The 14,520-nt window shown below is 47.3% G+C and overlaps 1 protein-coding gene across 1 annotated transcript; it reads left to right on the top strand.

The window, feature by feature from the left end:
• Positions 1-566: 566 nt before the first annotated feature.
• Positions 567-3,183, top strand: LOC123134096 (phospholipase A1-II 7). The gene is made up of 2 exons (XM_044553441.1): positions 567-1,356; positions 2,389-3,183. The coding sequence occupies exons 1-2, from the start codon at positions 652-654 to the stop codon at positions 2,983-2,985; spliced, it is 1,302 nt and encodes a 433-aa protein (XP_044409376.1). The 5' UTR covers positions 567-651; the 3' UTR covers positions 2,986-3,183.
• Positions 3,184-14,520: the final 11,337 nt, after the last annotated feature.

Genomic DNA, 14,520 nt, shown 5'->3' with positions numbered 1-14,520 from the left:
GTGCAAGTCACCATCTCTCTTCTCTTTAATTACCCTACCCCCAATGAGCTGAGTGCAAGTAGAAAGTGAGGAGACCATGTGTTGAATGCTATTGGTCTTGATTATGGTGTGATGAAAAAGAAGCATTCTTCTACTTTAAAATGTATTGAGAAGATAGAAGACTAGAAATACACTCTTTTATGAATAAATTTTAAATGTCAAACATACACTTATTTGTGAACTAAAGAAGTATGTTGTATGTGAGGGATTTACTTCCCTCCCTTGTTGCTATTTGGGCACATGGGGTAGTGGGAACATCTCCCCGTGGTTGGAGGAATTCCGTAATCTCTCCTAGGGGCTATTGCCTTGGGTGCTTCCTCCCCAACTTAACTGATTTGAGCCCGGTGATTTCTTAAAATAAAAAGGATGCCAGCATCATGCAAAACTGGGAATGGCCACTTAACTTAGGATGTAGTACAATGATTGACAGTAAGACCGGGGAGAAATAATATAATACTGGAGCAAGTCACAAGGTTCACACGGAAACGTCCTATAAGTACACGCCCAAGCTGAAGCAAAGAGGCCACAACACTAGCTAGCAGCCATACTTACTGGCACGCAGCCGATCGATCGAGAAGATCCATCGGATTAACATCCACCAGCCCGCGCGCCATGTCGTTCCTCCCGATCCCATTGCCAATCGTTGGAGACATAGCCAGCAAGCTGCAAGACCAAGAGAAACCGCGTGGCAGCGGCACGACGTCGGCGGCGGCGCCTATCGTCGGCACCGTGGCCAGCAGGTGGCGCGAGCTCCACGGTGAGAACTCGTGGAAGGGCCTCCTGGACCCTCTGGACCTGCACCTCCGCGCCACCATCATCTCCTACGGCGAGATGGTGCAGGCCACCTACGACGGGTTCAACACGGAGAGGCGCTCCCCGCACTGCGGCGCGTGCTTCTACGGCCACGACGACCTACTGGCAGGCGTGGGGGTGCCTCACCACGGCAATAACTACCAGGTCACCAAGTTCGTCTACGCCACTTCGTCGCTGCCACTCCCCGAGTCCTTCCTCCTGCTGCCGCTCCCGTCGCTGCCGGACGTCTGGAGCCGAGAGTCCAACTGGATGGGGTACGTGGCCGTGGCCACGGACGAGGGCGCCGCCGCGCTTGGGAGGCGCGACATCGTCGTGGCGTGGCGCGGCACCATCAAGAACCTGGAGTGGGTCAACGACCTCGACTTCACGCCCGTGTCCGCCGCGCCCGTGCTGGGCTCCAAGGCGAGCCAGAACCGCCTTGCCGTCGTGCACCGAGGGTTCCTTTCCGTGTACACATCAAGCAACAAGAGCTCCGAGTTCACCAAAACCAGCGCCAAAGATCAGGTAAGTAACGTGCCACAGTGATGCAGTTTTCATAAATGAGCGTTTGGTACGTACGTCCAGTCGATCTAACCGACCATTATAATAACTCCAGTTCTATCATATAAAAAGACAACACAGCCATTGACTAGACCGAAGCAAAGCGCTTGACTATACTGAGGCAAGGCGACGATCTAGCTAGACACAGCAAGTCAGTTTAACTATTGTTAATTTATGTCACTACAAAATGCTAGAGATTTTCTTTCAGGAAAAAAAAACCTAGAGATTTTTATCAAGGTTCAAAACACAGACTGGAAAATGTCAAAATGTGCCAGAAAAATAAGACACGCTGATCTCCTCGTCCTCTGAGAATCATTAGTTTCTTGTACTGTCGAACTTTTGTTCCTTTGAGTTCCAGAAATTTTATTTTCACTTTTGAGGACTAAGTAAACCAAAACATAGTACCGGAACAAACGCAAAAACTTGGTTCCACGAGTGAAAGATATATGAAGTTAAATCTTCAAGACAGGAAATAATGAGTTATTGACCCGCAAAAAAGAAGAAATAGTGACTTATTTAGAGGCTCAACCATCCTTCACCCACGATAATTGAACGCGTCAGAAATGGAAGGATAACAAGTGTAAAATGGTCTGCACTGATTTAAGTATGGAGTGGATGTTGTGAGTTGTGACGCGAGCCAGCCAAAGCGTTAAATAACTCGGGCAGCCGCGTTATCCAAATGCTAAATTTATGCCACCCCTCAAGAAAAAATTGTTAAATTTATGCCTCAACGAAAGCGATGCCCTGCTGGTTGTTGAGAGCGCCTATGCCCCAAAAAAAGTACGTACACTATATTTTTAAGTGGTTAAAAAATGCCATGCTATATCGACAAATCTTAATTCAAAATAAGTTGAGTGGTTGTGTACTTACCGTGCAACTTTGTTAATTCAGAGATAACTAATTTTTGGGCAACCTAGAGAATATCACGCATGATTATTATCAGGAATGGGTTTGTCTCGGTTTCCTCCATTGACGCACATACGCACTTGCATGCAGGTTCTCAAGGAGGTCAGGAGGCTTGTGGAGTTGTACAAGGACGAGGAGGTCAGCATCACCGTTTGCGGCCATAGCCTCGGTGCGTCGCTCGCCACCCTCAACGCCGTTGACTTGGTGTCTAGCGATGTCAACAAACCCGAGAGCTCCACTAAATCATTCCCTGTGACTGCTATCGTGTTCGCAAGCCCGCATGTCGGGGACCGCTTCTTTAGGTCGGCGTTCACCTCATTCCCAGACCTGAAGGCACTTCATGTGCAGAATGCTGGCGATATTGTGCCTATGTACCCACCTTTGGGATATGTGGATGTGGCCGTGGAGCTGACCATAAGAACAATCCGATCTCCGTACATGCGTATGCCGGCCACGGTGCTGACACTCCACAATCTCGAGTGCTACCTACATGGAGTGGCCGGGGAACAAGGCAGCGCCGGAGGGTTCAAGCTAGAGGTGGAACGTGATGTGGCTTTGGTGAACAAGGGTGCCGATGCGCTCACAAATGAGCACCCAGTGCCGGCAGAGTGGTGGGTTCCTAAACACAAGTTCATGGTCAAGGGAAAAGATGGACGATGGACACTCCAAGACTTCAAGCACATCTGAGTTACTCACATCGGCCATGGAGAGGACATTAGGCCATGATGTGATTCACGACATTGTACTCGTTACAAGGTTCGAAATAACGGCTACGGTTTGTCAACCGTTCCTAGTATCTTTCCCTTTTTATGCAAAATAAGTGAATGTTTCCAAAATACAATATGTGCGACACATGAAAATGATGAAACAACTTTCCCTCAATAATTTCTTCCAAAATAAACTATGCTCGACACATGAATATGATGAAACCACTTCACCTCGACGATTCCTTTGGCATTCTTCGTGCCAAAATTGTTGATCACGTCCTTGCTGTACTTGGTTTCAGAGATGAAGGTGCCTTCATCTGTTTGCTTGATTTGAAGTTCCAGGAAGTACGTCTACTTGTCCATCATCAACATTTGAAACTTTCTTTCCATGAATTTACCAAATTACCCTTTGCTAAACGTACACAAAAAGAGTTTGCCATTAATTAACTTTCCTAGTATCTTTCCCTTGATGTGATTCATGGTGTCCTACTGCTTACGAAGTTTCATGGAGTGTTACTCCTTACAAAGGTTCTTAAATAAAAGCTACGGCTTGTTAATGTTCCTATGGTATGTTTACACTTTTATGCAAACCCAAGGATGGTAATACAAAATATAGTATGTGTGACACATGAACATGGCAAAACCACTCCCCATCAACAAATCCTTTAGAGTTCTTCATGCCGAATTTCTTCATCATATATATGTATTTGGTTTCAAATATGATGGTACCTTCCTTTGTTATCTTTATTTGAAGTTCGAGGAAGTACTTGAACTCGCCCATCATGGACATCTCAAACTTGCTTTATATAAGTTTACCTAAAAGTGGGGTTAGTTGATCTAAAGGTAATATCATCCACACATATTTGGCACACCAAGAGTTCAACATTAAATTTCTTAGTGAAGATTGTTGAGTCAATTCTCCCAATTTGAAAAATCTTTTAACAAGGAATCTCCTGACGCATTCATCTCATGCCACGGGGGCTTGCTTGAGTCTTGCCTTGTGGATTTATGTATGACTAGAGCCTTATGGAGTTTATAGGCATGGTGGGGCAATTTGAGGTTTTTTAAATTGCAAGGTTGTTTAACACAGACCAACATTTTGACTTTTACCATTTAAGAAAACACTTTAAACATCTATTTGATGAAGAGTTATATCATGGTTGCTAGTATGAGCAAGAAAAATACAAATAGCTTCAATGTCTGCCAAGGTTTTCTCTATACATTAGCGCTTGAGGTCTCACCAAAAGTCTAACTCATCAATTTTGGTTTACCCTTGAGCCATGAGGCTGAAGCATTCTACCCACTCTGTGAGAGGGCCGCGTGGAATTTATTCATAGGATGGGGCTTATCCTGTAGGCTACACACATGATTTGGGTACAAGCATGATTAGCACATTACTGAGAAAATAAAAATAGATTGAATCAGTACCGTACACCAACAATCTAATGCTAACATCCTTACTAACTGGCCACGTTCTGGAAGCATGTGGAATCTTCTGGATACTATATTCAACCCCCACCCCTATCATAGTTTTAGCAACAATTGAGATTAGACTTCTCTTCTAAGTTCTTTGTGGCTAATGCCTGGGTAAATCCATGTACAATCTGATCTTCTCAATGGATGAAATCGAATGTCCACTTGTTTGTTAACTACCCCTATTCTCACAAAGTGAAAAATCTATTCCAATATGTTTGGTTCTAGCATGAAATAAATGTCCACATCATTGAAAAAAAGATTCATGTCCTTAAAGAAAGTTCAGTAGGTTTAAAAAGTTTTCACACATTAATGCTCGTGTATTTGTCAAAAATATTTATTTATATTTCTAAAAGATAATTAAACAGAGAAAAAAAAAGAAACGAACAATGAAGCAAAGTAAGAAACAAACATTACAGAAAAATGTCCACACAGGAAAAATAGAAAAGTGTTAAAACCTCACACCTTTATTTTTTTAAAGGCAAAACCTACGAAGTGGGCTGGTCCACTCTGTTGCTGCAAGAGCACATCGCTACCAATCCTCTATTTTCTAAATACTAGTAGAACGTCGTCCCTTGCTATGGGTCAGAATGCATATAAATGAATCAAACAATAATTAAGGTCGTCTGCAATGTCTAAGCTCATTTGTCTCTCATACCTCCGGGCGTGTTTGGATACTGAACTAGGGCCCAGCGGGCTCCTCAAAATTCAACCATCTGAATGCTCCTGGATTCCTCAAATTCAGGTCATGTGTGGGGAGATATGTGGTTGTCCGGACTATCTGCCAACTTAACCAACAATAAACAACCCCACAACGCACCCTTCTTCTTTTTTTCCCGTCGGACCCTTGATAACCCGCAAGTATACGGGATAGTTGTAGCCTCTTTCGATAAGTAAGAGTGTCGAACCCAACAAGGAGCTAAAGGTATAACAAATACTCTCTCAAGTCCTATCGGCCACTGATACGACTCTACGCATGCTTGACGTTCGCTTTACCTAGAACAAGTATGAAACTAGAAGTACTTTGTAGGTGTTGTTGGATAGGTTTGCAAGACAATAAAGAACACGTAAATAAAAAGTAGGGGCTTTTTAAATAAAGATGAAATAAAGTAAATAAAGCGAGTGTGGGAAAGTGGTGGTAGGAGTTGTGGAATTGTCCCTAAGCAATTGACTACGTTACTAGACCGGTAATCACTATTGCAATTCTATTTGAGGGAGAGACATAAGCTAACATACTTTCTCTACATGGATCATATGCACTTATGATTGGAACTCTAGCAAGCATCCACAACTACTAAAGATTCATTAAGGTAAAACCCAACCATAGCATTAAAGCATCAAGTCCCCTTTATCCCATACGCAACAATCCCCTTACTCGGGTTTGTGTTTCAGTCACTCACACAACCCACTATAAGAGAATCATGAACACATTGCAACACCCTATAGCGGGAATCCCTCACGCTTGCGCGACACGGAGGGTACCATAGGACAGCACCAATAATAAAATATGCAAATCAAACCAGTCATAGCAATTCAATAATCACTGATAGGACAACGAAAATCTACTCAGACATCATAGGATGGCAACACATCATTGGAAAATAATATGAAGCATAAAGCACCATGTTCATGTAGAGGGTACAGAGGGTTGCGGGAGAGTGGACCACTGGATATAGATGGGGGAAGGTGATGGAGATGTTGGTGAAGATGACGGTGGTGTTGGTGAAGATCGCGGTGATGATGATGGCCCCCGGCGGCGTTCCGGCGCCACCGGAAGCAGGGGGAGAGCCCTCCTTCTTCTTCTTCTTCCTTGACCTCCTCCCTAGATGGGAGAAAGGTTTTGTTGGGGATATAACTATTTGTAAGCCGCCCAGGAGGGGCCTGGTTATGCAAAGAAGATTCATCAGAAAGGAGCCCAAGACCAAGCATGAAGATGGCGGTTCAATAGAGGGCTTAAGGCCCACAGGCAACTTAAGCCCGTTGTAGTAAACCGCCATAATGGCCTGACTTGTATCATAAGGTAGATTTAACTAGTCACCGAGCCGGATACTGTTTATAAGCCGGCCGGGACTCTGTAAGCCGCAGGGCGTCAACCCGTGTATATAAGGGGACGACCTGCTGGCGGCTTAGGGCAAGAAACAACTCATCGAGAGTCGGGCATAGCGTATCTCGCTCCCTGGTCATAGAAACATCAATACCAACCCAACTAGAGGTAGGCCTTACCTTCACCGTAAGGGTCCGAACTAGTATAAACCCTCTCGTGTCCTTTGTCCCGTTTAACCCCTTCAAGCTTCCTAGTTGCGATGGCTCCACAACTAAGTCCTTTCACGAGGACATCTGACGTGACAATTCCACGACAGTTGGCGCCCACCATGGGGCCAGCGCACGATGGATTTGAGTTCTTGAAGGGCAACTTCGAAGGGCTCAAGGGATATGTAATGGGCCGGATGACCAAGAGTCATTGCGGCAAGATCTACATCGACGATGAAGGCTGGGGCCCCGACGCCGACTCAATTGAGTACGGGTACCGGGTCCCCTTCGGCGGAATCCACGTCTTCATCGGCCGGATCGGAGAGCCGAGACCTGAGCCGGACAGCGGCACCGACCTCATCGAGATGGCTCAGCGTGCGAGGAAGACCCGGGCTCAACCCGTCATGAAGCGTACTTTCGTGGGCTGCATCCACGGAGTGGAACTTTCTAAAGGATCTAAAGATGATGGTGAGACGGCCGTCCTCCCAGACGGTGATTGGCCCGCCGGTTCAACAGATTCGTTGTATTAGGTACAAGACGACGTGCTAGGGGGCTGTTCCGATGGCATCAGTATTCCGGACCCCCATGAGCCGCCAAGATGGGCAGGAATCTTCATGGCTGGAACTCAGCCCGGCTCTAACTCTACGGCTGCTGCAGCAATAACATCCGGAATAGGGATAGCCAAGGCAGGTGGCCCTGTGCACCCGCCGGCTCAGGTGCTGATAGACCTCATGGACAAGCTTACGGCCCTGTTAACTGCCACGGTTATCCCTGCGAACAAGGATGAGCATGACGTAGAGGTGGCACGGGTGCGTGAGGAGATAGCTCAGGCCAAGGAGGCCCTGGCAGCTGAGGATACTAGACTAGCTACAGAGCGGGCGGCTCTCGATGCCCGGGCGCAGCGATTGCAGTCAGAAGCTTACCAGCTCACGATGAGCTTAAACGCATCTAATGAGGTAATAAGGAGGAGACACCAGAAAACCCAATCTCGTTTACCTCTGAATTACGACCCTCAGGTTCTTTTCTCTACACCCGGAGCCGGCCCAAGTAACCCGCCAGATGCCAATCAGTTTATGACAGCCGGGGCAGGAGGACCAGCTCAGCCTCGAGAGATGCCACCTCCTCATGCGAGCATGGCACCACCTCGTTATGTGCCGATACCGGAGGGTCACTTTTCCAACCCCATAGAGAACTTAATAGCAGCTTCGGCGCGCTTGGCGGCTCTGCCCACGGACGGTGATGACCCGACAACGGTGGAGACCCGAAGGGTTAGAGAGCTTCTCCAAACGGTCCTGGCTCAGCAAGAGACCTATTCTTACAGCAGGGACATGATTCATTCAACTCCTCTGCCTTGGTTAGCACCATCTCATCAGAACCGGAGCCCGAGTTACAGCAGACACATGGAATCCGAAGCTTTGTCAAGCAACGCCCAGCGCCGTAACCAACATGGTGGCTATAACCCGGTGCAAGACCGAATACGTCAGGAGAACAAGCGGGCGGCTCAGCTGGCGCCTCAGCAGGCGGCTTATCGGGATATCCTAGAGTATCCAATGACTTCTGTTGAGGCGGGAGTAGCCACTAGAACCGGTGGTGTTCCTTGTTTGGTACCGGCTTTGCGCAACGTGCGCCTGCCCAAGGACTTCAAGGGACCTCGAAAGGTGCTGAATTACACGGCCGACTTACAGCCCGGAGCATGGATCGAGAGTTATGAGATGGCCATGGAGCTGTTGGAAGTCAGTGACGCGGCAATGGCTAAATATTTCACCATGATGCTAGATGGAACGGGCCCGGTCTTGGTTAAAAGGTTTGCCGCCCAATTCCATTGGGTCATGGGAAGAATTAAAAGCCCGTTTCATCCAGAACTTCAAGGACACCTGTAAGCAATCTATGTCGATCGTGGACTTGACAAATTGTAAGTAGGAGGAAGGTGAATCCACCACCCATTGGGTGCGCCGGGTCAAGGAGATAATTCATTCATCTAACAAGATGGATGCCGGTTCTGCAGTCCTTATGTTGGAGAAGAATTGCAGCTTTGAGCCGCTGAGGCGGAAGCTAGGGCGCCTTAAATGTGACTGCAATGATATGGGTACGCTGATGGCGGCTTTAGTCAAATATGCCGATTCTGATAGTACCAAGGATCCCGCGTCTGACGATAAGAAGACAGGGAAGGGAAAAAGGAACGACAATGGAAAGGGTCAACAACATAACCCGGGGAACCAAGGCGGCAATAAGCGTAAGGTGGACGGTAACCCAGAGTTTGTGGCCAATGCCAATGCGCAAGGTAACAATAAGAGATATAAGGGTAAGCCGCCTCGATCCGGCGGGTCAGGCCCATCTCTTGAGCAGCTACTCAATGAGCCCTGCCCGAAACACGACACCCGGGAGCACCCCGCCACACACCTATGGAAGGATTGTGCAATCATGAAGGCATTTAAAAATTCCAACATCTTTGACGGTAGTCATGGATCTGGCGGCGGCTCAGGGGATGGCGGTTTTCATGGCCCGGGTGGTGGTTCAAATTCCGGCTTTCAGGGGCATCCAGGCGGTAATAATCAGCAGCAGTTTGGTCAAGGAGGGCAGCAGCAGCAGCAGTCGGGTTATCAAAGCCATCCGAAACAGTTGAGTGGTGGGGCAATATCACGTGTTTACCACTAGTTTATGCAAACGTGACTAGAAGGTTCATAAGAGGGCCGTGAATTCTGTTGAGCCGGCAATTCCTCATTATTTGAGGTGGTCAGAACAGCCCATTATATGGGGTAGAGAGGATCGCCCTCCATGGGTCGATAATCCAGGTCAGTTAGCCTTGGTGGTAGCACCCCAGGTTGGTGGATATAAATTCACTAAAGTACTCATGGACGGCGGTAGCAGCATCAATATCCTCTACTACGAGACCTTTCAGCGCATGGGGTTGACTGAGAAGAATTTGAGAACATCCAACACTGTTTTCCATGGGGTGGTTCCGGTTAAGTCGGCTTACTCAGTTGGTAAGATTGAATTGGAGGTGGCCTTTGGAGATGAGTACGACTCTAGGGCTGAGAAATTGACGTTTGAGGTGGTTAAAATCAGGAGTCCATATCACGCTCTGTTTGGGTGACCGGCTTATGCTAAATTCATGGCACGACCATGTTACGTTTACTTACAGCTCAAGATGCCGGGTTACAAGGGCACCATCACTGTGCATGGGAGTCGAAAGGTGGCCTTGGAATGTGAAGAGGGCGATGCGGCTTACGCTGAGTCTGCCTGTGCTGCGGAGGAGCTCAAATTTTATCAAGACAATGTTGACCCGGCAGATATGACCTCCCTCAAGAAACCAACTACGGAACATGACCCGGCATTGAAGTTTAAGTCGGCCGCTGAGACAAAGCTTGTTGACTTTATCCCAGGAGATGCTTCTAAGCAGTTCAGTATCGGTGCTAATTTGGATCCTAAATAGGAAAGCGCGCTCATCGAGTTCATCCATGAGAACCGGGACATCTTTGCATGGAAACCTTCTGACATGCCGGGTGTACCGAGGGAACTCACTGAGCACACTCTCAATATTGATCCAAAGTATAAGCCGGTCAGGCAGTTTCTCCGACGGTTCAATGAAGAGAGACGAAAGCTATTGGGGAAGAGGTCGCCCGGCTCTTAGCGGCCGGGTTTATTGTTGAAGTTTTTCACCTGGAGTGGTTAGCTAACCCGGTGTTAGTGCTCAAGAAGAACGACACTTGGCGGATGTGTGTGGATTACACGGACTTAAACAAGGCTTGTCCGGCTGATCCCTTTGCTCTCCCCCGTATTGATCAAATCATTGATGCTACGGCGGGTTGTGCATGTTTGAGCTTCTTGGATGCTTACTCTGGTTATCATCAGATCAAGATGGCAGTTAAGGACCAGGAGAAGACAGCTTTTATTACTCCATTTGGAGCCTTCTGCTATTTATCTATGCCGTTTGGACTCAAAAGTGCCCAGGCGACTTATCAGCGGTGTGTGCAGAACTGTTTGCACGATCAAATTGGGTGTAATGTTCATGCTTACGTAGATGACATTGTGGTGAAGTCCAGAGAAAAGGAAACCTTGATATCTGACTTGAAAGAGACCTTTGATAATCTCCGGGTTTACAAGATGATGCTTAACCCGACCAAGTGTGTGTTTGGTGTACCTGCAGGCAAGCTCTTAGGTTTTCTGGTGTCAAACCGAGGCATTGAAGCTAACCCGGAGAAAATTAAGGCGATTACCTCTCTGGCTAAGCCGGCGTGCATCAATGATGTTCAGCGACTGGCGGGTCGTGTTGCCGCTTTAAGCCGGTTCATAAGCCGATTAGGTGAGAAGGCCCTTCCATTATATCAGATGATGAAGAAAACTGACACTTTTGTCTGGAGTGATGCCGCGGATGCTACTTTTGAGGACTTGAAGAGGCAATTGTCTGAACCACCGGTTCTTGCGGCTCCCATTGACAAAGAGCCGTTGCTGTTATATGTGGCTGCTAACTCATGAGCGGTCAGTGTTGCCATCGTGGTGGAGCATAAGGAAGCTGGCAAGGAACATCCGGTTCAACGGCCGGTTTACTTGTCATTGAGGTGCTCATTGAGTCTAAATAAAGGTATCCACATTGGCAGAAACTCGTTTACGGAGTGTTTATGGCCAACTGGAAGTTGAAGCAGTACTTTCAAAGTCATCCTATAACTGTGGTAAGTTCTGCCCCTTTGGGAGACATCATCCAGAATAGGGAGGCCATGGGACGAGTCGCCAAGTGGGCTATCGAGCTTGGGCCTCATGGTTTGAAGTACATGCCACGTACTGCTATTAAGTCTCAGGCCTTGGTGGACTTTATCAATGATTGGACAGAGTTGCAGGCACCTGAGGAGAAGCCAGATAACACATATTGGACTATTCATTTTGACGGGTCCAGGCAGCTAGAAGGCTCGGGGGCTGGAATTGTTTTAACTTCCCCTCGAGGTAACAAATTTCGTTATGTACTCCGGCTTATGTTCCCATGTACTAACAATGCAGCTGAGTACGAGGCCTTACTGCATGGTCTTCGGATGGCCAAGGAGATGAACTTAAGCCGGGTAAGGTGCCTGGGCGACTCAGATCTCGTGGCTCAATAGGTGTCAGGCAAGTGGGATTCTAAGGATCCTCTCATGGCGGCTTATCAACGTGAAGTAGATGCCATGGCTGGACATTTCAAGGGTTATCTAGTGGAGCACATTGATAGAAGGAAGAACGAGGCGGCTAATGCTTTAAGCCGGCTGGGATCTCAACGTAAGTCGGTGCCGCCTAACACCTTTCTCGATGTTTTGCATAACCCTTATGTCAAGGTGCCTGCTGAGGAAGAACTAGCGGTGCCAGACCCGGAGGCACAACTGGTGGCGGCTCTTCACGTTATCCCGGATTGGACAATGCCCTATTTGGCTTATATGACCCGGAGTGAGTTACCTGAGGATGAGACCTTGGCAAGACAAATCGTCAGGCGCTCCAAATGTATGACGATTGTTAACGGCGAGTTACATCACCTAAGTGTCACTGGGGCGTTTCAACACCGTGTGTCGCCTGCAGAGGGACAAGAGATACTTCGTGAGGTTCATGAAGGAGATTGTGGTTATCATGCTGGCTCAAAATCTCTTGTGGCCAAGGCTTTCCGTCATGGTTTCTACTGGCTCACGACTCATGCTGATGCGGAGGATCTGGTCAGTAAATGTGACGGTTGTCAGAAGTTCTCACGACGTGCTCATGTGCTGGCTCAAGAATTAAGGATGATCCCAATTACTTGGCCGTTTGCAGTCTGGGGGCTTGACATGGTTGGACCTTTCAAAAGGTCTAAGGATAAAAAGACACATCTATTGGTGGCAGTGGATAAATTTACAAAGTGGGTTGAGGTGGAGCCAGTCAGTAAGTGTGATGCGGCCACAGCGGTTCAGTTCATGAAAAAGATGATCTTTCGTTTTGGTTTCCGACACAACATTATAACTGATAATGGCACAAATCTCTCCAAGGGAGCCATGGAAGAGTTCTGTCAACGAGAACATATCCGCCTTGATGTTTCGGCTGTTGCTCATCCTCAATCCAATGGTCAAGCGGAAAGAGCTAATCAAGAGATTCTGAAGGGTAGCAAGCCCCGGCTCTTCGTCCCCTTAAAACGGACTCCGGGTTGTTGGGTGGAGGAGTTACCCTCTGTGCTATGGAGCATCAACACTACGCCTAACGATCTATGGGTTACACACCTTTCTTCATGGTCTATGGAGCAGAGGCAGTTCTGCCAAGTGACATCCGACACGACTCACCTCACGTGGCGGCTTACGTTGAGGCGGATAACGAAAAGGCTCGTCAGGACGCACTTGACTTGTTGGATGAGGAGCGAGACTTGGCAATAGCCCGCTCGGTGATTTACCAGCAAGACCTGCGCCGCTATCACAGCCGCCGGGTTAAGAGCAGAGCCTTTCAGGAAGGTGACTTGGTACTCCGGCTCATCCAAGATCAATCTGACATGCACAAGCTATCTCCGCCTTGGGAAGGACCCTTTGTGGTCAGCAAGAATCTGTACAACGGGTCATATTACCTCATTGATGTTCGAGAGCACAAAGACTCATTTAAATCGGAGGAGGAGACCCGCCGGCCGTGGAATATTGCTCATCTTCGGCCTTACTATAATTAAGCCACCGGCTCTTAGATGTATATATTTTTGACGATGTATATATTATATAAAGCAATAAAGCAGGACCTCTGTCCTTTTTTCCCTCAAAGAATGTTTTTATGTCTTCTTTGTCAGGTGGTGGAAACTACCAATAGGGAGCGGATCATATCTGAATCTGGCTTTCCCTTTGGTCCGGCTTATGATCATATCTGAATCTAGCCATGATCACTTGGGGGCTTCCTGTTCAAACATAGGTCGCATTCGAACCAAAGAGAGCATAGCTGTCGATACCCGTTTGATCGGCATACTGCCAAACCCACTTGGGGGCTTCCTGATCATATTTGAATCACATCTTAACTCCTTTGGGTCTGACGTGGATCGTATTCGAATCAGCGTCATTAAACAACTCTTATGGTCACTTGGGGGCTTCCTGTTCAAACATAGGTCATATTCGAACCAAAGAGAACATAGTTGTCGATACCCACTTGATCGGCATCGCCAAAGCCACTGGGGGCTATATGATCGTATCCGAATCATAGCTTAACCCCTTTGGAACGGTTTACTGATCGTATTCGAATCAGAAGCCTCTGAACATTGTTTATTATATGTTATAAGTATAACTACTTGACTGTTTTGAGACCTTTTTTGAAAGCACTGTGAGATGGCTTTGATTCTTCCGGCTTAAAAATAACTATCCCAGGTTGTTAAGTGTTAGGTGAACATTATATGTTCCGACTTTCAGGAGTTGAATCCATCTACATGATGAAGGTCACGTAAACAGGTGGGATTACCAAAGGGATTGCAGGATGAGGCAAGAGAATTTAACATCAAGGAGAGAAACGATCAACATGAGCTGGAAATATTTAACAATGGCAGCTTACGAAAGTATTAAGCACCATAAACATGCGCGAAGGCATGACAAGCATTGAGAGGTTTTTTCTATCCTATTACAAGACTCCCCGAGTCTGAATAAGTGGAGCATTGTTTTTTGCAAAGTTATAAAACGCCTGGCAGTTCATTGCTTCGGTGGGCTTGAAGGCTCCGGGTTATCCTTCTCTGCCTCTCCGTTGGTTGCTTTGTCCTGGAAGGTGGACGAGGCCCAGTCAATGCCACTCAAGGCTTCAAACTCAGCTTCATCATCTATTAAACCGGCCGGGTCCACTTCAGGGGCAAAGGTAT

The sequence above is a fragment of the Triticum aestivum genome, chromosome 1B (assembly GCF_018294505.1).
Source record: "Triticum aestivum cultivar Chinese Spring chromosome 1B, IWGSC CS RefSeq v2.1, whole genome shotgun sequence".
Lineage (NCBI taxonomy): Eukaryota > Viridiplantae > Streptophyta > Magnoliopsida > Poales > Poaceae > Triticum > Triticum aestivum.
This window is presented reverse-complemented; position numbering and strand designations above follow the sequence as displayed.

Bases quoted from the DNA above. Each gene is read 5' to 3' on its own strand.
- LOC123134096 (XM_044553441.1), top strand. From the start codon at position 652: ATGTCGTTCCTCCCGATCCCATTGCCAATCGTTGGAGACATAGCCAGC. The intron at 1,357-2,388 runs GTAAGTAACGTG...ACTTGCATGCAG, and splicing joins AAACCAGCGCCAAAGATCAG to GTTCTCAAGGAGGTCAGGAG.